The sequence below is a fragment of the Dama dama genome, chromosome 18 (genome assembly GCF_033118175.1).
Source record: "Dama dama isolate Ldn47 chromosome 18, ASM3311817v1, whole genome shotgun sequence".
NCBI lineage: Eukaryota > Metazoa > Chordata > Mammalia > Artiodactyla > Cervidae > Dama > Dama dama.
Genome location: NC_083698.1, coordinates 7,277,338 through 7,299,666, shown reverse-complemented (window position 1 = coordinate 7,299,666; position 22,329 = coordinate 7,277,338). Strand labels below are relative to the sequence as shown.

At 47.2% G+C, this 22,329-nt stretch overlaps 1 protein-coding gene across 2 annotated transcripts; it reads left to right on the top strand.

The window, feature by feature from the left end:
• The first annotated feature begins 1,005 nt into the window (after window positions 1–1,005).
• On the top strand, window positions 1,006–21,931 carry C18H7orf57 (chromosome 18 C7orf57 homolog). 2 transcript variants are annotated; one of them, XM_061164846.1, is made up of 9 exons: window positions 1,006–1,140; window positions 1,366–1,526; window positions 9,203–9,388; window positions 11,181–11,289; window positions 11,707–11,863; window positions 16,130–16,227; window positions 17,785–17,984; window positions 19,023–19,037; window positions 21,071–21,931. In XM_061164846.1, exons 2-9 carry the CDS (start codon window positions 1,472–1,474, stop codon window positions 21,115–21,117), a joined length of 867 nt encoding a protein of 288 aa, XP_061020829.1. In that variant the 5' UTR covers window positions 1,006–1,140; window positions 1,366–1,471; the 3' UTR covers window positions 21,118–21,931. The 2 variants fall into 2 exon arrangements, with proteins under 2 accessions (XP_061020829.1, XP_061020830.1); XM_061164847.1 differs by lacking the exon at window positions 1,366–1,526 and having other exon boundaries at window positions 1,035–1,140.
• The last annotated feature ends 398 nt before the right edge of the window (window positions 21,932–22,329 follow it).

Sequence of the window (22,329 nt, the reverse complement as noted above, 5' to 3'; positions counted from 1 at the left end):
TCCAAAAGTCAGAACTTTATTCTGAGGAATGATCACTCTTCATTATAGCTCAAATGATGATTTCAACTAGTAAAGAGGGTTGTCAGCTTGAGTAAGTTCCTTTCTCTTCTGTTAACCAAGCTCAGAAATAGAGAAAGATATTCTTTAGTCAGGACGGCACTAATCAGTAGGATACACTATTTTAAAAAATCACCTTCTCTTGGCCGCAGTCCCCTGGGCAAACAATGCCTTGACTTATGCAACAGGAAACCCTGTTACACTTCTGGGGTGTCTACATGTCTACCTGCAATGGGACAAACATTTGTCATTGAAAAGTGACGTCTTGCTTACTTTCAAAACTGGGTCAGCTGAGGATCCTGAAAATATTATATGCGAGCTGGATAACCCATAGAGAGAGTAAATTCCCATCACAAGAATTCTCTTCTCCCTACCAAATGGTTACATCACCTCTCTTCTGCTAGATTTCTAAAGCTTAACTTGTGTAGCAGCAAAAGCAGCGCCTTGTTTAAAGTTGCCAAATGACCACCGTTAAGACATCGTGATTTTTCTTTTTTAGCAAAAGACAACCTTAGCTCCAGCGGCTGCCTGGGCTGGTGGAATCACAAGAGGACTACAAACCAAGTTTCCAAACCAGAAATACTGAAAAAATAACGTATGAGGAAAGACGTGTGCACAGTAATTTTACTACTAATACACAACTGGCAGAAATGGCTGTCTTTTGAGTTTTCCAGGTACTTACTCGTCCTCTTTTTAACAATGTATTAAATAAACCGGAGATGCACAAACCGCTGTTGAGTCTTCCAGGTCGTCAGGAGGGCGGAGGTCTCAACTCCGAGGCTGGCACGCCCCAGGACCCGCTCAGCCTCGCCAGCGCCACCACCTAGACCGCGCCCAAGCCCCGGGCAGTTGACTGTAGGCGACCAAGCCACGCCCCTGACCCGATTGGCCCGCCCTCACACTGCTCCGATTGGCTGCCTGTGCTCCTTCCGCGGCCGCCGGTTGGCCCAGGCCGTTGCCCTGGCGACGCGGGTTGCTGTAGTTCCGCGCCTCTCTGGGATTTGGGATTGGTCTCCGCCGCCAGCCGGAACAAACTGGTCTCAGACGCTGCCGGTGGCACCCACCCAGACCCTAGGTCCGCAGGTGAGCGGGGTCAGACGGCCTGTGGAGCCGGGACCGGGAGGGACCCCTGTCTCCTGAAATGGAGGAGCACCGGGCCGGGGCGGGACTTCGGAACCTGCTGTCTTCTGCTGGCTACTTTGCGTGCGTGCCCCTGATGCGTATACCTAGCCGGGACGCGCCCCTGCTGATGCCTTGCCTGGGCGTGCACGCACTACCTGAATGGTGAGACGCCTGCATACCCGTCAGGTGGAGGAGGACGGACCGAGTAGGGTGCGGGCCCAGCCTATGCAGCTCAGCCCCGGCGACGGTTCCTGGCTCGCCCGTGAACCCCCGGCCCAGCGTGTCTCAGGGTATGAGGAATACCAGCAAGGAGCTGCATGGGGCCGCGAGCCGCTACGCGCCCTGCGGTGAGTGACCAGAGGAGAGGAGATCTGCCTTTGCTCTGCTACTGGACAGGCTCACCTGTGTCCTGCATGCGTGTGAGGAGAAGGCGGCGGGGAGGGGACAGGACTAACACGGGGGTACCATCAAAGAAAGCTACACACTGCCCCTGTGCCCAGGGTGGAAGTAAGGCTTAAAAGTAAGGTGGGGATCTAGGGGTAGAGGGGAACTTGGCTTCTGGGGTTTTTTCGTTTGTTTCCCTATTTTCAACAAAAGAAAGCCAGGCTACCCACTGCTGTTAGAGCTACTCAGTTCTTGGAGCAATAGCATCTCTGAAAATTTCTCTGTAACAGTAACCCTGTGTTGACTTGGACACTTTCATTTTCAGCTGCATCCTTGTGTGTTTCCTTGATCACCTATCTCTTGCTCCTAATTTAGACTCCAACCAGGGTAACTGTGTCTCCTGCTTTAGGCAGCTGAACACAGGAAGTAAGCCTCCGGTGGAGGCTGGCACTGCAGTGGGCTTCTCATTGTGAAGTTGGAAGAAGGGAAAGAAGAAGACCTAGCTGCTGTGGTCTGATTTTGACTTTGGTTTTATTCTTCCCCATCTCCTGAAGGGCTGGAGTAGGAGGATGGAGAAGAGGGTCCCGAAGCTCTGTTGGAAGGAGCGGGGTAGGGGTTGGCAAGTGGACTGCCGGCAGTGGGACCGAGTGTGGCCTTCACAGTCTCCCCGTGCTTCTGGCCCAGAGCTCCGCTGTGACCGCTGTTGATGAGGCTGTGGCTGTGCTGGAATGGGGGGCAGGGGGCACAGGAGGCCTGGGTCCCAGTCTCCACTGTGGGCTCTCAGCCTGGTTTTCTGGTGTCTCAGTGCCCTACTGCGTAGCCTCCCCTGTGTGCTAAACGCTGTCACGCTAACACTGAACTTCAGGACAACCTGCTGAGGGCTTGTTAGCCTGGTTTGCAGATGAGAACGCTGAGGCTTAGAGTTTCAGAAAGCTGCCTTGTTCTCCAAGGCTGAGGCTGGTTGCCAGGATCCCGCCTTTGGGTTACCTCTCATGGCTCAAAGACCAGAGAACTGCAGGACTTGAGTCAACCTACAGTCAGCTCTGAGCCGGGCTCGTAGATAAAGCAAGCCAGGAGGAGACGGGAGCCGGTAAAGAAATCTACACGGTCGTGTGTGTGATCTGGTGCCAGACAAGTACTAATCATGGTTGAGGACAAGATAATTCTCACTCCTTCAACCGTGTATGTGTGTGTGTGTGAGAGAGAGAGAGACAGTTGGTTCACAGTGACTCATGTGCTGACTCTGAGCAGGGCACGCCATCGTAAATGGCCAACCAAATTAGAGCTCAGTTCCTGCCCGAAGCTTCCAGTAATGAGATGTAGAAACTACTCTGTTCTCTGTGGATTAATTAGTAATCAAAACACTGAGAGGAAAAATAAAGCAAGAATCGAATGCCTTCCCTCTGAAAGAAAATATTTGAGCTGAATATGATCAGATACGATGCTCCTAAGCCCTTCCTCCTGGTTCTAAAACTAACTCTGTGAGCTCAGGCAAACTTCTTTAAAGCTTTCCCATTGGGTTTTTTTTCCTTCCTCTTTCTCTTTTCTCCTTTTCCCTCTATTATGTTTTCATTATAGTGTTCATCTCATTACTGTTGTTTAGATATTTTAAAGATTTTTCCATGAACATTCATTTCTTACACAGTGAACTCAGCTGTAGTTCTAAGTAGAGATTGCATGGCTAACTTTTAGCTGTGGAGGAAGGTGACTTCTTGTCCCTGGGATCTGTGTGTGCTTGTGTAAAGCCATCTATTCAGCACTGTATTCCTGTGATCCTGCTGTACCACTCGGAATTCTCCAGAGCCCAACAACATCTGTGCCTTTGTGTGTGTGTTTGTGTGTATGTGTGTGTGTGCGTAGAAAGAGAAAGAGAGATTAGATTAACCGAGACATCGATTTATTTTAAGGAACTGGCTCACACAGTTTTGGAGCAGGCCAAGAAGGAGCTGATGCTACAGCCCTGGGTTGGAAGGCCATCTGGGGGCAGAATTCCTTCCTTCTCAGGAGACCCCAGTCTGGGAACTGTGGCCTAGCCAAGTGGACTCTGGAAATCACCCATTGCACCTGCCAGGAGCTAGTCCTGTGTTAGACCCTGACTGCCATGCGTTTTGGACAGCTGGTTCCAGTAAGCTCTTAAATTCTAGAGACACTTGTGCCACGGTAGTGGCATCTTTTTTATTTCACATCCCTCCTAGGTTTTGTCCTCTAGTTCTCAGTCATCTGTGATGTCTGTTCTTATATTTGGACATGTGGGTTCATCAGTTTCAGATGCAGAGTGTCACCGGAACACCAACAGCCCAGAGTGTCTTCTCTCTGTGGGATTATGAGTGGGCCTGATAACTGCAGGTCCTCGGGCTTCTGCCGACACCTCTTGCTCCTGGCAGGGACCCTCACAGGTGGTCAGCCAAGCCACCTGCAGGGTTCTGTCCTGGGTGCCCACTGAGGGGCCTCAGGGCTCTGCCAAGACCCGTTCTGCTCACCACCCGTGACCACTCTCTGGAGGAGGTAGGGCCCAGCAGATCAGTGGAGAGGGAGGTGAGAGTAAGCTGGCCTTCACTTATCCCCCTTTGCCCCCCCACCCTCCTGTTTATCAGCTCTCATCTGCTAGAAATCTCATACACTGTTTAAAATGTGTTTGTTTATTTTGACTGCATTGTGTCTTGGCCGCTTGCACGGACCTTCCCCGGTTGTGGTGAGCCGGGGCTATCCTTGCTGTGGCGTGCCGGCGTCTCGCTGCAGTGGCTTCTCTTGCGGGCAGAGTGCAGGCTCTAGGGCACACAGGCTTCAGGAGTCGCAGCTCGTGGCCTCAGGAGTGTGGCGCACGCTCTTAGTTGCTCCAAGATTGCACGAGGGATCTTTCCAGACTCCTGCATTGGCAGACGGATTTTTAACCACTGGACACACCCTTTATCTGTACTCACCACACTTCAGTTCTGTGGGACCCAACTGGATGTTTCCACGATAGCCACATTCAGCCCCCAACCAATCTGCAGCCTGAGAGGGTTCCCACAGCGCGAGGTTGCCCAGGGCAAAGCCCCTGCCTGTCTGTTCAGCAGCCCTTCAGGGTGCTTCTCCCCTTTCCCGTCTGACCTCTTGGGATGTCCTGCTTCCCACCTCAAGCCACAGGAAAGCTGAGGGGCATGTGTGGAGCGGGTGCGGCCAGTGTCTGGCAGGAGGGCCTGTCAGGATGCCCCCCGGGGGGTGGGTATCAGGTCAGGTTGTTCACCATCCAGCCTTCCTGAGGTAGCACTCCGTCCTGCTCCTGTCAAATTAGCAAACCTGTTCACCAGAGCTGTTACTTCTGTCTCAGCATGTTTGTTTTAATTGAAGTATATAGGTGATTTGCAATGTGGTTTGTGTTAGTTTCAGATGTACAGCAAAGTTATTCAGTTACACATACATATACACATTTTTTTTTCAAATTCTTTCCATTATAGGTTTTTACAAGATACTGAGTATAATTCCATGTGCTATACAGTGGGTCCTTATTGATTTTCTATTTTATATATAGCAGTGTGAACATGTGAATCACAACCTTCTAATTTATGCCTCCCCTCATCTTTCCCCTTTGGTTGTCATTAAGTCTGTGTTCTATGTCTGTGAGTCTGTTTCTGTTTTGTAATTAAGTTTATTTGTATCATTTTTTAAGATTCCATTTATGAGTGATCCATGGTATTTGTCTTTCTACATCTGATTACTTCACCTAGTATGATAATCTCTAGGCCCATCCATGTTGCTGCAGTGGCATTAGTTCATGCTTTTTTATGGCTACATAGTATTCCATTATATGTACCACATCTTTATAAATTCATCTGTTGATGGACATTTAGGTTGTCTTCACGTCCTGACTATTGTAAATAGTGCTGCTATGAACACTGGGGTGCATGTAACTTTTTGAATTAGAGTTTTCTTCTTTTCTAGATGTATTCCCAAGAGTGGATTGTAGGATTGTATGGTAGTTCTGTTTTAGTTTCATAAGAAAGCACCATAGTGTCCTCCATAGTGGCTGTGCCAGTTTACGTTCCCACCAGGAGTGTAGGAGGGTTCCCTTTCCTCCCCACCTACAGCATTTTTTGTTTGTAGACTTTTCGATGATGACCATTTTACAAAACTACAATGACCTCATTGTAGTTTTGATGTGCATCTATCTGCTGCAGTCAGTATGTCAGCAAATTTGGAAGACTTAGCAGTGGCCACAAAACTGAAAAAGGTCAGTTTTCATTCTATTCCCAAAGAAAGGCAATGCCAAAGAATGTTCAAACTGCGGTACAGTTGTGCTCATCTTACCTGCTAGAAAGGTTATGCTGAAAATCCTTCAAGCTAGGCTTCAGCAATACATGAACTGAGAATTTCCAGATGTACAAGCTGGATTTAAAAAAGGCAAAAGATCCAGAGATCAAATGATTTGTTGGATCATAGAAAAAGCAAGAGAATTAAAAAAAAAATCTACTTCTGCTTCATTGACTACGCTAATGCTTTTGACTGTGTGGATCATAACAAACTGGAAAATGGAGATGGGAATACCAGACCACCTCACCTGCCTCCTAAGAAACCTGTATATAGGTCCAGAAGCAACAGTTAGAACTGGACATGGAATAGCAGACTGGTTCAAAGTTGAGAAAGGAGTACGTCAGGCTGTATATTGTCACTCTGCTTATTTCATTTATATGCAGAGTACATGTTGCAAATTGCCAGGCTGGATGAAGCTCAAACTGGAACCAAGATTGCCGGGAGAAATATCAGTAACCTCAGATAACACCACTGTCATGGCAGAAAGTGAAGAGGAACTAAAGAGCCTCTTGATGAAGGTGAAAAAGCTGGCTTAAAACTCAGCATTCAAAAAACTAAAATCATGGGATCCAGTCCCAACACTTTATGGCAAATAGAAGGAGAAAAAGTGGAAGTAGTGCCAGGTTTTATTTTCTTGGGCTCCAAAATCACTGTGGACGGTGACTGCAGCCATGAAATTCAAAGATGCTTGGTCCTTGGAAAGAAAGCCATGACCGACCTAGACAGCATATTCAAAAGCAGAGACATTACTTTGCTGACAAAGGCCAAAATAGTCAAAGCTATGGTGTTTCCAGGAGTCATGTACAGATGTGAGAGTTGGACCATAAAGAAGGCTGAGCACCAAAGAATTGATGTTTTCAAACTGTGGTGCTGGAGGAGACCCTTGAGAGTCCTTGGACTGCAAGGAGGTCAAACCAGTCAGTCCTAAAGGAAATCAATCCTGAATATTCATTGGAAAGACTGATGGTGAAGCTGAAGCTTCAGTACTTTGGCTACTTGATTCAAAGAGCTGACTCATTGGAAAAGACGCTGATGCTGGGAAAGACTGAAGGCAAGAGAAGGGAGTGACAGAGGATGGGGTGGTTGGATGGCATCACCAACTCAATGAACATGAACTTGAGCAAACTCTGGGAGACCGTGAAGGACCGGGGAGTGTGGCATGCTGCAGTCCATGGGGTCGCAAAGAGTAGGACATGGCTTAGCGACTGAACAATAACAACAATAATAATTAGTGATGTTGAGCATATTTTCATGTGCCTTTTCGCCATCTCTATGTCTCCTTTGGAGAAATGTTTATCTAGCTTTTCTGACCATTTTTTGATTGGTTTGTTTGGGGTTTTTTTTTGTTGTTACTGCATTATATGAGCTGTTTGTGCATTTTGGACATAAACCTTTGTCCATCACATGGTTTGCAAATATTTTCTCCCAGTTCATAGTTTGTTTTTTCATTTTGCTTAGGTTTCCTTTGCTGTGCAAAAGCTTGTAAGTTTGATTAGTCCCCTTTGTTTCTTATTGTTTTTATTTCTATTGCCTTTGGAAATTGGCCTAAGAAAACATTGTTATGATTTATGTCAGAGAATGTTTTGCCTGTGCTGTCTTCTAGGAGCTTTATGGTGTCATGTCGTATTTTTCTCTCAGCCATTCTGAGTTTATTTTTCTGTATGGTAAGAAAGTCTGTTCTAGCTTCATTGATTTAAATGACTGTCCAGCTTTCCCAATACCACTTGCTGAAGAGGCTGTCTTTTCCCCATTGTATAGTCTTGCCTTCTTCATCAAAGGTTATTTGACCACAGGTGTGTGGGTTTATTTCAGGGCTCTCTATTCTAGCCCATTGACTGGTTTGTCTGTTTTTTGTGCCAGTACCACACTGTTTTGATTACTGGAGGTTTGTAGTATTGTCTGAAATCTGGGAGAATTATGTCTCCAGATTTTTCTTTTTCCTCAAGATTGGTTGAAAATTCTGGATCTTTTAATATTTCATATAAATTTTAGGATTATTTGTTCTAGTTCTGTGAAAAATGTACTGGGTAATTTGATAGGTGTCATGTTACAGCTGTAAATTGCTTTGGGTAGGATGGTCTTTTTAACAGTATTAATTCTTCCAACCTAGGAGCATGGGATATCTTTCCACTTCTTTAAATCATCTTCAGTTTTCCTTACAGTTAGCAGCATATGTGTCTTTTGCCTCCTTGATTGGGTTTATTCCTAAGTATTTCATTTTATTTATTTATTTTTGATGCTATTTTAAAAGGGATTTTTTTTTTTTTAACTTTGTGATATTTCATTATTAGTACAAAGAAATGCAACAGATTTCTGTATGTTAATCTTGTATCCTGCTATGTGGTTAAATTCATTTATCATTTTTAGTAGTTTTTGGGTGGAGTCTTTAGGGTTTTCTATATATAGTATCATGTCACCTGTGTATAATAACATTTTTACCTCTTTCCGACCAATTTGAATACTTTTTATTTATTTTTATTTTTTGACTGCTTTGCCTAGGATTCCAGTACTGTGTTGAATAGAAGTGGTAAGAATGGGCATCACTGTCTTGTTCCAGAGTTTAGTGGGGAGGCTTTCAGCTTTTTACCATTGAGTATTATGCTGGCTGTGGGTTTGTCATAGTAGCTTTTTATTATGTTGAAATTAGGTCCCTCTATGCCCACTTTGGTGAATTTTTATCATGAAATCTCAGTGCTTTGAAAGTCTAAGTTGATCAAATCTTGGCCAACTTTTGGCCACATAGTTCAGAGACTTGCCCATGTTTTGAGTGATTTTGGATCCTTTAGGAATGTGTGGGTGCATGATGCATGCTCAGTCGTGTCTGACTCTTTGCGACTCCATAGACTATATAGCCCACAAGGCTCCTCTGGTCCATGGGATTTACAGGTGAGAATACTGGAGTGGGTTGCCATTTCTTGCTCCATCAGGAATGTGTACTCCCTGACATGTCCAGAAATGCAGTCAAGTCCCAATTCAGGGAAGATTGAAGGAGAAGAGAGATACACATGTAGGGAATTTGGAAACCTCACTGGGAGGCTAAGACACCCAGGAAAGGGCTCTGGTCTCACTGCTTTGGGACAGCGGGGCAGCTGGGCACAGAGGCCAGCCAGCCTCCTCGAGGGTGTTCTCCTGCTGGGCACTGTGGCTGTTGCTGGCGGCCTTTAGGATCTGCTGACTACATGACCGGCAGGGAGATGCGTCAGGTAGCAGGTTTTCAGAAGAGGGCAGTTTCTGCTTTGCTGGTGTCCTGGGGAGGGTGAGACGCCCTCCTTGATGTCTCCTGGGCAGGGGACCAAGCCAGCCTGGGCTCCGTGAGTAACATCCTGACCCTGGGCCTCCTCTTGCCTAGACTGGTATTACCACCTTCCTGTGAAGCAGTCAGAGAAGGCCATGGACGCCCCACCAGCATCGCAGATTCCCGGCCTCAGCGACCTGAGGGAAGCCCCCAGCGGGCACACGCTCGGAGTGCGGAGGTACTGGGTGAAGGAGACAGACTCGGAGTACGTGAAGCTGGCCAAGCAAGGTGGCCGCCCTGGTGAGCAGTGCTTTTGTGTGTGTTGGAGAGGGGGTGTGACCTTGTCATCTGGACGTCCAGATGCCATCTGGGGTCTGGACACGTGTTACTGTCAAGTGTAGGAATTTTGCCCAAAGTCATAGGACTTCCAGGTTGCCTGATACAGCCCAGGGTGCAGACTCTTCAGGGACGTGCTGCCGTTTATGGGAAAAACCAACTAGACTGTGCATTCACCAGATTGGGATTTTCTTTGGATTTCTCCTGAGCAACACCCAGAGGTGACTCTACGCCCGCCTCGCTGTCTAGCTGCAGTCGCTGTCTCTGCACTGCAGTCACCCTTCTAGGGGGTAAGAAGGGGTCAGCCCTTCTGCACTTGCCCGTGAAGCATCTTTGTTTCCTGTTGCTCAGTCTCCTCATCCCTCAGGTGTATATTAGTCTTCTGCATGACAGACGCCGGGATGAGCATCAGTGGTGACGCTGACAAACATCTGACCTTTATCCATGATTTCACTGAGAAAATCTTGTTCAGTTGTGCTAACTCAAGTTGCTGCTCAGCTTAGGAGTCACGTCTAGAACACCTTCTGCCGGGCCTTTGTGGAGAGCGACCCTGAGAAACGCTGACCTTTCTCTCTCTGGCCGCCCTTCCTTCCGTGAAGGTTATCACGGAGAAGCTGGGCTACATGGCAGATGGTGGCATCTGGGCTGTGATTTCTACAAAACCCAGAACAGACTGTGTGACTCCTTGCATGTAAAGCACCTTCAGAAGTGGGGTCCCCTCCTCACTCCAAGCCACGGGCTAAAAGAACATCAGTGGGACAGCTGGCAAAACCTGAATAAGATCTGTAATTGGATAAAAGGATCGCATCACACTGACTTCCTGATTTTGATCACTGTGCTGTGATTATGTCATAACTGTCACTGGAAAAACCCCACGTGGTTCCCCCAAAGAGCAACAGACAGTGACAATACTAGTGGGAGGGAGGGGGGAGCACATGGGAAACGAAGCATGGTGTTTGGGGAATCTGGGTGGAGGGTATAGCGGAGTTCATACCATTTGAGGGAACTTCTGTCTACATTTGAAATATTTAAAAAATGAAAAGTTCGAGGAAAAGTAGAAAAGTTTAAAATGTCTACTAATAGTATTGGCCACTGCCCCGCTTAGCAGGCAAAACCAGTCACTCGCAGCTCCGGCCTGTCGACCCCCGCCCCCTCCCCGAGCCCCGCTGTGAAAAGCCTCCAGCCTGGGGGAGGGGGATGAAGACCCGGCAGCTAGAGCGTGGGTCGGGAGCTGGAGTGAGTCTCTGTGCTTCTCAACTTGGCTCTGAAGGAGACACCAGTTAACAGGACCCCTACTCCATGATTTAGAGGGGCCGGTGCCCGCTTCCCACCAGAAACCTGGAGGCTTACCCTAGAAATGCCCCGGGTGTGAAGGAGTAGGGACAGAGAACAGACCCTCCTGGGCTGAGAGAGGAGACAGCAAGCTGGCCCCCGGCCCCCAGCCCCCAGCCCGATGAGTTTTGTCTCCACAGTCGTTGTCCTGGAGCAACGACACCCCCTCACCGCCTCCAGGATGCTTGGATGGGAGGAGAAGGTGGGGGGCAGAGGGAGGGGGTGTTCTCGGCACCAGGCAGCACGGGCACTGGCAGGTGAGAACCAGGGACACCCCGATGTCCCCCCCAACCCCCTCCTCCGAGCCCAGTCAAAGAGCAGCGGAGGAAGCCCAGTTCCCGTGTCAGCAGCGACCTGCTGGCTGATGATGCTCAGGCTCCGATGGGGGCGGTGATGCTCACCGCCGCGTCTTTCTGCCTTCGAGATCTGTTGAAGCACTTTGCCCCCGGGACCACGAAGGGCTCCCCGGTGGCCTACTCCTTGCCAGACTGGTACATCCACCACAGCAAGCCGCCGACGGCAGACCAGAGGCAGTGAGTATCCTGACCCCCGCGTTGCAGCCACCGCCCAGCCCGGCACCCCCAGCCTCTGACTTCTCCGGCCGCCCCACCCGCAGCCTCCTTGCAGCCCCTGCAGCCCTTTTCTCTCCCACCCTGCCTGGCACTCTGCCGACTGCCCAGCTTCTCCTGGGCCCCGCCTGCGGGAGGCTTCCCCCATCCCCTGCACTCTTTTCCCTCCCTTCTTCCCTCCCTTCCCTCCCCTGCTCAACTCAGGCCCTCCCCTTCCTGCTTTCCAGCAGCTAAGAGTTGGAGCTTTATCCTGGCTGAATGAGGAGCCGAGAAAAGGAGGGGTGGGGTGGGCGGGGCCTGGAGGTCTGTACCAGGTGGCGGGGAGGGGGGAACCGGAAGTGGCCCTAAGCGGCTGGCGGGCCCTCCCCTCTTTTTCTGCAGGGTCCCTGCTGTGTCCATACCCGATTACATGGTTTATGAAGAGTTTAACCCCGATCAGGCCACTGGCAACTTCGAGTCCAGAATGGGCCCCTTCGACTTTGACATGAAGACGGTTTGGCAAAGAGAGGCCGAGGAACTTGAAAAGGAGAAGAAAAAGGTGACAGGAGCACCAGATAGATGGCATGGCGTTGCTTGTCAGCTGCGCGTGTCTACTGGCCCCGGAATCTGCCTTTTAAGTTTGATTTTTTTCAAAGGCCAGTTGTTGTTCAGTCGCTCAGTCGTGTCCCACTCTTTGCGACCCCATGGACTGCAGCACGCCAATATTCCCTGTCCTTCACCGTCTCCCAGAGTGCTCAAACTCATGTCCATTGAGTCAGTGATGCCATCCAACCATCTCATCCTCTGTCGCCCCCTTCTCCTCCTGCCTTCACGCTTTCCCAGCATCAGTCTTTTCCAATGAGTTGGCTGTTCGTATCAGATGGCCAAAGTATTGGAAAATACAAAGGCCAGAGGCCAAAATAAATGAGCTTCCTTTTCTTATGAATATCAACCCTGTGAGGTGAGACTGCCTTTTGTTTAAGGAGCTGACACGGGGAAAGTTGGCCACCACTTCTCATCTGCCCAGATAGGAAGGACATTAGCCAGTTTCTGAGCGAGCCCATTCTGTTTGAGGGTTTAAGTTAAAACTCCCCAGAACACTCTGTGTGGACAGGAAGGGAAGAGGAGACAGTTCTTCACTGCTGCACAAACCCCGCAGGTGTATTTGACCTTGAAGGGGTGCTGGCTCCAGGGTGACACACTTCCAGGGCATTTCTGTTTCAGGGGAGCCATGGAGGCCGTGTCTGGTCCATGGCTTTATGGTGGTGTCTCAGTTCAGAGGCCATTGGTCATGGCTGGCGTGGCTCCTGGGATGTGGGGATCTGTGAGTGAGCTGGTGATGTTCGTGTTAAAACTAGCAGCGGTGTCCTGGCGGTGAGCAAGCCTTGACACCCTCACACACACACACATGCACACATATACCCACACACATACCCACCAACCCTGCCTCGCCAGAGAGTAGCCTTGAGGCCCACTTCCCAGTGTCTAGTTGAAGGAGAAACCCTGGAAGTTTATTTCAGGGCTCGGAAAATTGAGCCCCATGTGCAGGGTCAGCTGCCTGTATTTAGCTGGCTGTATGCCCTCAGGACACCCCATCCCAGCCCTGAACCTGGGTCTTGGCGTTTGCACAATCACTGAATGAGCTGCTCTCAGGAACACACATGTTCCTGGCAACACCTCCCAGCAATACCCAGAGCCTTCAGATGGTAAACAGAGTCGGTGCACATGCCCTGTTAAAGGCTGAAACGCTGCATTGCCCCCAAACCATGGACAGAGTCATGCAGGGGCTGAGAAAGTGTAGGGAGCAAGCCCGTTCTATCCTGTGTCTCTCTGCATAGGTGAGGCTCAGTTCAGTTCAGTTCAGTTGCTCAGTCATATCCGACTCTTTGCGACCCCATGGACTGCAGCACCCCAGGCTTCCCTGTCCGTCAGCAACCCCTGGAGCTTACTCAAACTCATGTCCATCAATGATGTCATCCATCCATCTCATCTTCTGTCGTCCCCTTCTCAATCTTTCCCAGCATCATGGTCTTTTCCAATGAGTCATCTTCACATCAGGTGGCCAAAGTATTGGAGTTTCAGCTTCAGCATCAGTCCTTCCAATGAATATTCAGGACTGATTTCCTTTAGGACTGACGGGTTTGATCTCCTTGCAGTCCAAGGGACTCTCAAGAGTCTTCTCCAACACCACAGTTCAAAAGCATCAATTCTTCAGCACTCAGCTTTCTTTATAGTCCAACTCTCACATCCATACATGACTACTTGAAAAACAGTGGCTTTGACTGGACGGACCTTTGTTGGCAAAGTAATGTCTCTGCTTTTTAATATACTGTGTAGGTTGGTCGTAACTTTCCTTCCAAGGAGCAAGCATCATGGCTCCAGTCACCATCTGCAGTGATTTTGGAGCCCAAAAAAATAAAGTCTGACACTGTTTCCACTGTTTCCCCATCTATTTGCCATGGAGTGATGGCACTGGATCCCATGATCTTAGTTTTCTGAATGTTGAGTTTTAAGTCAGCGTTTTCACTCCTCTTTCACTTTCATCAAGAGGCTCTTTCATTCCTCTTCATTTTTTGCCATAAGGGTGGTGTCATCTGTGTATCTGAGGTTATTGATATTTCTCCCTGCAAAATTGATTCCAGCTTGTGCTTCATCCAGCCCAGCATTTCACTTGATGTACTCTGCATATAAGGTAAATAAGCAGGGTGACAATATACAGCCTTGATGTACTCCTTTCCCAATTTGGAACGGGGCTGTTGTTCCATGTCTGGTTCTAACTTGCTTCTTGATCTGCATACAGGTTTTTCAAGAGGCAGATCACGTGGTCTGGTATTCCCATCTCTTTCAGAATTTTCCAGTTTATTGTGATCTACACAGTCAAAGGCTTTGGTGTAATTAATAAATCAGAAGTCGATATTTTTCTGCAATTCTTTTGCTTTTTCTTTGATTCAACAGATGTTGGCAATTTGATCTCTGGTTCCTCTGCCTTTTCTAAATCCAGCTTGAACATTTGGAAGTTCACTGTTCACATATTGCTGAAGCCTGGCTTGGAGAATTTTGAGCATTACTTTGCTGGCATGTGAGATGAGTGCAATTGTGCGGTAGTTGAGCATTCTTTGGCATTGTCTTTCTTTGGGATTGGAATGAAAACTGGCCTTTTCCAGTCCTGTGGCCACTGCTGAGTTGTCCAAATTTGCTGGCATATCGAGTGTGACACTTTCACAGTGTCATCTTTTAGGATTTGAAATAGCTCAGCTGGAATTCCATCACCTACACTAGCTTTGTTCATAGTGAAGCTTCCTAAGGCCCACTTGACTTCACATTCCAGGATGTGTGGCTCTAGATGAGTGATTATACCATCATGATTATCTGGGTTGTGAAGATCTTTTTTGTACAGTTCTGTGTATTCTTGCCACCTCTTCTTAATATCTTCTGCTTCTGTTAGGTCCATACCATTCCTGTCCTTTATTGTGCCCATCTTTGCATGACATATTCCCTTGGTATATCTAATTTTCTGGAAAAGATCTCTAGTCTTTCCCATTCTATTGTTTTATTCTTTTTTGTGTGTGTGTGTGTGTATGAATCACTGAGGAAGGCTTTCTTATCTCTCCTTGCTATTCTTTGGAACTCTGCATTCAAATGGGTGTATCTTTCCTTTTCTCCTTTGCCTTTAGCTTCTCTTCTTCTCTCAGCTATTTGTAAGGCCTCCTCAGACAGCCATTTTGCCTTTTTGCATTTCTTTTTCTTGGTAATGGTCTTGATTCCTGCCTCCTGTACAATGTCACAAACCTCTGTCCATAGTTCTTCAGGCACTCTGCCTATCAAATCTAATCCCTTGAGTCTATTTGTCACTTCCACTGTATAATCATAAAAGATTTGATTTAGGTCATACCTGAGTGGTCTAGTGGTTTTCCATACTTTCTTCAATTTAAGTCTGAATTTGGCAATAAGGAGTTCATGATCTGAGCCACAGTCAGCTCCCAGTCTTGTTTTTGTACACTGTATAGAGCTTCTATATCTTCAGCTGCAAAGAATATAATCAATTTGATTTTGGTATTGACCATCTGGTGAACGTCCATGTGTAGAGTCATGTCTTGTGTTGTTGGAAGAGGGTGTTTGCTATGACCAGTGCATTCTCTTGGAAAAACTCTGTTAGCTTTGCCCTGCTTCATGATGTACTCCAAGGCCAAATTTGCCTGTTACTCCAGGTATCTCTTGACTTCTTACTTTTGCATTCCAGTCCCCTTATGATGAAAAGGACATTTTTTGGGGGTGTTAGTTCTAGAATGTCTTATAAGGTCTTCTTAGAACCGTTCAACTTCAGCTTCTTCAGCATTACTGGTTGGGGCATAGACTTGGATTACTGTGATATTGGTTTACCTTAGAAACAGAGACCATTCTGTCATTTTTGAGAATGCGCCCAAGTACTGCATTTTGGACTCTTTTCTGACTATGATGGCTACTCCACTTCTTCTAAGGGATTCTTGCCCACAGTAGTAGATATAATGGTCGTCTGAGTTAAATTCACCCATTCCAGACAATTTTAATTCACTGATTCCTAAAATGTCAATGTTCACTCTTGCCATCTCTTGTTTAACCACCTTCTAATTCACCAGTCACATCCTCAGCTGGGTGTTGTTTTTGCTTTGGCTCCATCTCTTCATTCTTTCAGGAGTTATTTCTCCATGCTTACCCCATAGCATATTGGGCACCTATCCACCAGGGGCGTTCATCTTTCAGTGTCCTATCTTTTTGCCTTTTCATACTGTTCATGGGGTTCTCAAGGCAAGAACACTGAAGTGGTTTGCCATTCCCTTTTCTGCAGGTGAGGCTGCCAGCCATCAAGTCTAAGTATCCAAGCAAAGTGGGGACCCCTCTTGGCCACAGAGACCCTGCAGGAAGCAAACTGTCCTTTCCACCCATGTAAGTGCACGGGCTGGGCAGCGCAGTCTGGATTCGGTGTGCATCTGGTCTTTGGTCGGGTGACAGCCACACTCCACACCCGAGGTGGATGCCGCCTAAGGCTGTTCACCTCCCAGCAGCAGGCTTCGGGGGTGTCCCTGCAGTTGCACAGCCTCCCGTGGCCCGGCCTGTCCGCTGGCTTCTTCTCCCATCTTCCCTTCCCTCCTGACTCTCCCGGGCCCTGTGGCCCCCTCTCTCCCCTTCTCGTCTCATGTGCCTGTGAGTGCCGGGCTGAGTTCTGTCCTCCATCAGCCCGAGTCCTGCCTTCCCCTTCTCGGGAACCCTCTCACCCAGGCTCACCCTACCAACCTGGGACCACTCATTCTAATACATGTGTGCTGCTCAGTCCTGCCACCTTCTGTCCCTGGGGCCTGACCCCTGGGGCCCATGCTAAGTGAGCCCCCGACTCTGCATCCCGCTGGAGCATCCATCAGGTGCCCTGACGTTAGGGTAGTTGCCCAGCTGGAGAGAGGTCCCTTGATGCCTGCTGTTTCTCTTCACTTTCCCAGAATCCCATTTTAGTGCCAGAACTAATGCCGTTAATTGTCCGACTAATTCTTCAAACGGCTTCTCCCCTAGTGGGCGGAGGGGAAGGGGAGCGATCAATCAGTCACATTATGTGTGACAAATGTCATGAGAGCACCGCACTCACACTATGAGGGCAAAAAAATTCTATCATCTGCCTAACTGTCCGTCTCTCTATCCATTCATCCTTCTGTCTATCCCCCCATCTATCTGTCATCCATCTCTCTGTCCTGTCTACCCATCCATACCCCCATCTATCTATATATAGATATTTCTATTTATATATCTATAGAGATACATCTATATCTATATTTCCATGTCTATCTCTCTGTCTATACAAACAAGGAGAGCCATTCAGAGCCATTAGGAAGACCCCTAAACAGAGTGATTCACAAGTCAGAAACCTGAGGCTCAGAGGGAACAGGTGATGTACATGCCCTGTTTGACACCTGAGTACGTGCTGCTTTGGCCATGTTGATCTCCTTGCCTCTCTGAGTTCAGTAGGTTGCAGTAAGGTCTGTAAAGATACAGCCACAGAGGTAAATAGAAGGCAAAGCTGTGCAAAGAAGCAGAAGATAATCTGTAATGTGAACTGGGCAGAACTCATTAAGGAAATAATAATAATTTGTTGCAAAGTGGTAGAGTCTGAGTCACTCATCCCTCCCCAGGGACAGGAGAGTGCTTTCAGGAGAAAGCTCTCTGGAGAATGCTGGAATTCAGCTTCTTCTCATTGGCTGTTCTGAAGAAAGGCTTTTGGAAGCTGAGCTAAGTGTGAGCCGAACTAAGTATAGGTGTCCAGGAGATGCTTGGTGGTCACTTCTTTATGCTTAAAAGTGGAGAGAGATTGAGAAAGAGGTGGAGAGGCAGGGAGAGAAGAGAACCATCTCTATGATGTCTTCAGGAATAATAACATATGTAGCTTAACATGAATATGTTTGCTTCTGCATTTTCATTCACCTTTGTACTTAAGTACTTAATTTTTCTCTTTTTGAGACCTGGTCAAAGACCCAGTTCACCTACAAACTTTTCCAAACTGATTAGCAATGGTTATAAGGATGAGTGGTTACAGCAGCAAGTGGACTCAGACAAGAGGACCCTGCAGACTCCTCCATCCTCTGTCTCATCTCCATCCCCACTGGATGCTGAGCCGCCCCCAGACCCAGAGGCTTCCGGAGGCGCCAAGGAAGCCCCAGGTGAGGAGCATGGCCACCAAGACCCCTTGTCTCATTAGCTGTATCATAATGAGAGATCCGAAAGTCACATAAAAAACCTACGGGAAGTATTGAGGTTACAGGCACACATGAGGATAATATGTATTTTGTTTTCTTCCTCTATTCAGATGAATAGCAAAAGTCATTATTTCTGTAGCTTTACGTTTTCTTTTAGTTGAAAATTCCGATGTTTCTTGTGTTGTACCACACACATAACATCGATTTTAGTCTCCTGGATCCAAAAGGTTCTGATGCACGCAATGACTGGTCTTCTCTGAGGCAGCTTCGGAAAAAGCCACGGTGTATGACAAAACCCGCTGAAATGTTGTGAAGTGATTGGCCTCCAACTAATAAAAAAAAATAAAATAAAAAAGAAAAAAAAAAAAAGAAAAGCACTAGCAGTTCAAGTTGAAGTGGGGCCATTGTCAGCACTTTCTACACTTCGTCATTAAGCTTTAGATATTAACAGTTAGGTCCTCTCCCTGAAACTTGCTATCCAGAAACTCTATAACAATCGCAGTCACAGGGACAGTTGGTCTTATTTTTGGCCGCGTCCATCTTCAAGTCTATCGAGTACTATGTTTAGTTTCTGTTGTGGTTCAGTCGCCAAGTCATGCCCGACTCTGCGACTCCATGGACCGCAGTAGGCGAGTCTTGCCTGGCCTTCACTATCTCCCAGACTATGTAGCTCTAGGAATTATTGACCATTTATCTTTAGGAAACTTAGGTTCACCCTGAGGCTTCAGTTCTCTGATTAAGGAGGAAGGAACTGTGCTGCTCAAGCATCTCAGGTGTTTTATGTGATGTTTTATAAGTGTGATCTCTGTGCACCTTCCCGTCCAGCGGGCACCTCGCTGCCCCAGCCACTGTCTGAATGACACCCTCCCTCCACTGCCACCATGATGCCATCTTAAGTCATACAACCTTTTACTAAGTTTTAAGTAATTATTAAAAGTAATTCTTTTAAAATTATCCTGTTTTATTGAATTTAAAAACTGACCTACTCGTTCTTTATTCCAGAGTCTTCTCCTCCGAGTGAGTATTTTTAGAGAAACTGACCTTCGTCCAGATATAAAACGTGTCTCAGACACACAGAACAGTCCATGGACGTGGTTCTTGAACCTGAAGCTGACGTATCTCAGAAGCCTGTGAGATCCCTCTCCAAACTGCTGGTGTCCTGACTATAAAAGCTGGTGCCATCTACCCCTCTAAAAAGTCGAGTTCTAGTGACACAGCCTGGGGACAGCAAAAGAAGGACCACTTACATTACTACAATAAGATGAGTCTTTTATGCAGACCACACAAGATAGAGCATATTTCAGTTCACTTTAGAGACGTACGTTTCATTAGGCACCGTGTGAGAGCTGGGTTTAAATAATGGTAAAGAAGTGAAAGGGGCTTCCAAGGTGACTCAGCGTGAAGAATCCGCCTGCCACTCAGGACACAGATTCACCCTCTGGGTCAGGAAGATCCCCTGGAGAAGGGAATGGCAACCCACTCCAGTATTCTTGTCTGGAGAATCCCATGGAGAGGGGAGCCTGGCAGGCTACAGTCCATGGGGTCGCAAAAGAGTCAGATGTGACATAGCAACAGAGCACAAATGAAAGGCCACGTGAGGACCCCAATTTAAATACAGATGTGGCAGGCACCGAGGTCCACCTACGGAGGGTCTCCGAGGGGTTTTAGCATTGTTTTTCTGCATGGTCTTAAGAAGATAGAATTTACTTCACCACCACCAAAATATCTTATCTGATTAAAGAACTGTTACTGGACATGAGTCTAAGGTTATATACTTTCTACTGGGAAATAAATCATTGCACGTGTTATATAATATGCATGTGTTTGAATTTGCAGCAAGACCCTCTGAACCTCAGAGGAAATTTTTCACAGTTCAAAGTTAGTAGCAGACCGAGTAGGCAGGAAAGGCCCTGTAACTTGGCAGAAGCACCATGCAGTTGAGCCAGCCGGCCTCTGTGCATTTTCTGGGTCGCTGAGTGTCCCTGCCTGCTGACCCTCCCTCACCAAGACTTCTGATCTGCCGGGTGCTGCGGCTGACCTCGGCCACACTCTGCCCACAGTCTCCTGGTTCTCCTCCTGCCCATCCCGGCTTTTCACTTGATAAACAGCAATCGCCCACCCAGAGCATTCCTTTTCTTTGCATGGAAAGCACCAGCTGCCCTCCACTGCAGCCAGCCGCTGCAAGCCTAGACCTCATCACATCTTGAATGGGTTTTCCTTCAACTAGACACAGAACTATTGTTTCTCACTGCAATTTTTGCAGCCCTGCTAGGTGTTTCTGACATTGCCAGACCAATGCCTTGAGCTGAGTGGCAGCATGTCACCCCTGGAATGGTGGGCAGGGCGCAGGGCCGGGGGTGTGGGCCCCCAGCCTTCGCTGGGGCGGGGCAACCGGATAGCGCTGAGCCGCCCCCTGCCCAGCCCCACCCCTCAACGCGCTCAGCATTTTTTGGTCAGCAGTCTTCTCAGCACGTGCAGGACTGACTCGGGGACCACCAGCTGCCTGCGAGTTGGAAGCCGACGTTTCTGACACGTGATTAGTGCCTTGAGGGTAGGACAGTACACTAGAATTTTATGTAGACTACAGTTATAATCTGGTAAATAGGATTACTACTTTAGTAAATCAGTACAGAGACATTTCTTTTATTTAAAATAATAGGTTAGGGACTTCCCTGCCAGTCCAGTGGTCAACTTCCCCTTCCAATGCAGGGGTTGCAAGTTTGATCTCTGATCAGGGAGCTAAGATGCCACCTGCCTCCTGGCCAAAAAAACCAAAACATAAAACAGAAACAATATTGTAACAAATTTAGTAAAGACTTTTAGAAATGGTACACATGGGCCTCTCAACCTACTGAGATGGCCCACACTCTGTCTGGGGAGCCTGTTTCTCTCTAAATAAACCCACTTGTTACCTATCAAAAAAAAAAAAAACCACATTAAAAAAAAATTACCTTGCATAAAAAAAATACAATTAATAGGTTAGATGTTTAAATTTGTGAAACAGGCCATCTTGATATCTTTACTCATCGACTCCTTGTTTTACATTGCAGGTTCGGCACCACCTCCACCCGACTCAACGCCCGTGGAGCTCAAATAAACGCGGATTGTAAAGGGCATCCTGGATCTATGTTATGGCTACAGTCACAAGTCCCCTGTTATAGCTTATTAATAGATTCTTACAGAGTGATCGTCTTAGAACAGATGTGAACTCCCTGCTGCCTGGGGGTGCTGGCGTCGGGTTTTGTTTCTTGCGTCTCTCTGGGATGGCGGGCGAGTGGCCTTGCTGGCCTGGGATGTCAGGGCCGCTTCCTCCGCATCCGCAGCAGATATCACCTCACCTCCTGCTCTGTGAGCCTCTGTGGGCCCCACTTCTACTGAAATCGGCGGTTTAGATGCTTAACTGGAAAAAACTCACCCAAAGTTTTTTTACTGTTTTGGTCCTGAAATTTTTGTAGAAATAATTTTTCTGTTACAAAACAGCATTTAATTCCAGAATATTGTGATACAGTTTATATTAAGAAAAAGATTGATTTGTTATACCTTGAAGTTTTAAACATTTAATATAAAAACATTGCAGCATTTTCTAGTTTTAGATATTTGACAAGATTTTTTGCATAAACCGAAATTCATAATAGCGAACGTTTATTGTTTTGCATTAAGTAAAAATGTTTAAATACTTAATTTAGTAGTCTTAACAAAAATGTTTTAATACAGAGACAGTTCTCTCATTTTATAAATTTCATTGCCATTTATATGTAAGTAATTAGCATAAAATGTAGTTTTATATTTTGTGCATTTAATTCATTAATAAAATGATAATTTTCTGCTGGAAGATTTTCAGACAGCCAAGTAAAGTCAGGTATTTTAGCTTCTTTCCCAGAATAAACTTATCATGTACTTGCTCACCTCAAGTTGAAGTTTTCAGTTAATTCTTCATTTAAAGATACTGAGTTGAGCACGTGGATCTGTACCCTTGAATCAGCCACAGGGAGATGGTGAGTGGTGTGTGCGCTGAACAGAGAGAGTTAGCTTTAGGGGAAGCTGCCAACTTTCCTTTGTCACCCTTTCCTTTCTCTTTAAAACCTACCGCATCCTCACCCTTCCCTCCCCAAGAAAAAACCATCGGGAACAGATACAGTAGCTTCTCAGTCGTGTCCAGCTCTTTGTGACCCTATGGACTGTTGCCCACCAGGCTCCATGGGGATTCTCCAGGCAGGAATACTGGAGTGGGTTGCCATTCCCCTCTCCAGGGGATCTTCCCCATCCAGGGATCGAACCCGGGTATCCTGCATAGCAGGCAGATTCTTTA

What these genes read in the sequence shown, in the direction of transcription:
- C18H7orf57 (XM_061164846.1), top strand. Translation starts at nt 1,472, where the DNA reads ATGAGGAATACCAGCAAGGAGCTGCATGGGGCCGCGAGCCGCTACGCG. An exon ending in CCGACGGCAGACCAGAGGCA is followed by an intron (nt 11,290 to 11,706) that starts GTGAGTATCCTG and finishes CTTTTTCTGCAG; the next exon opens with GGTCCCTGCTGTGTCCATAC. An exon ending in TTGAAAAGGAGAAGAAAAAG is followed by an intron (nt 11,864 to 16,129) that starts GTGACAGGAGCA and finishes CCTTTTCTGCAG; the next exon opens with GTGAGGCTGCCAGCCATCAA.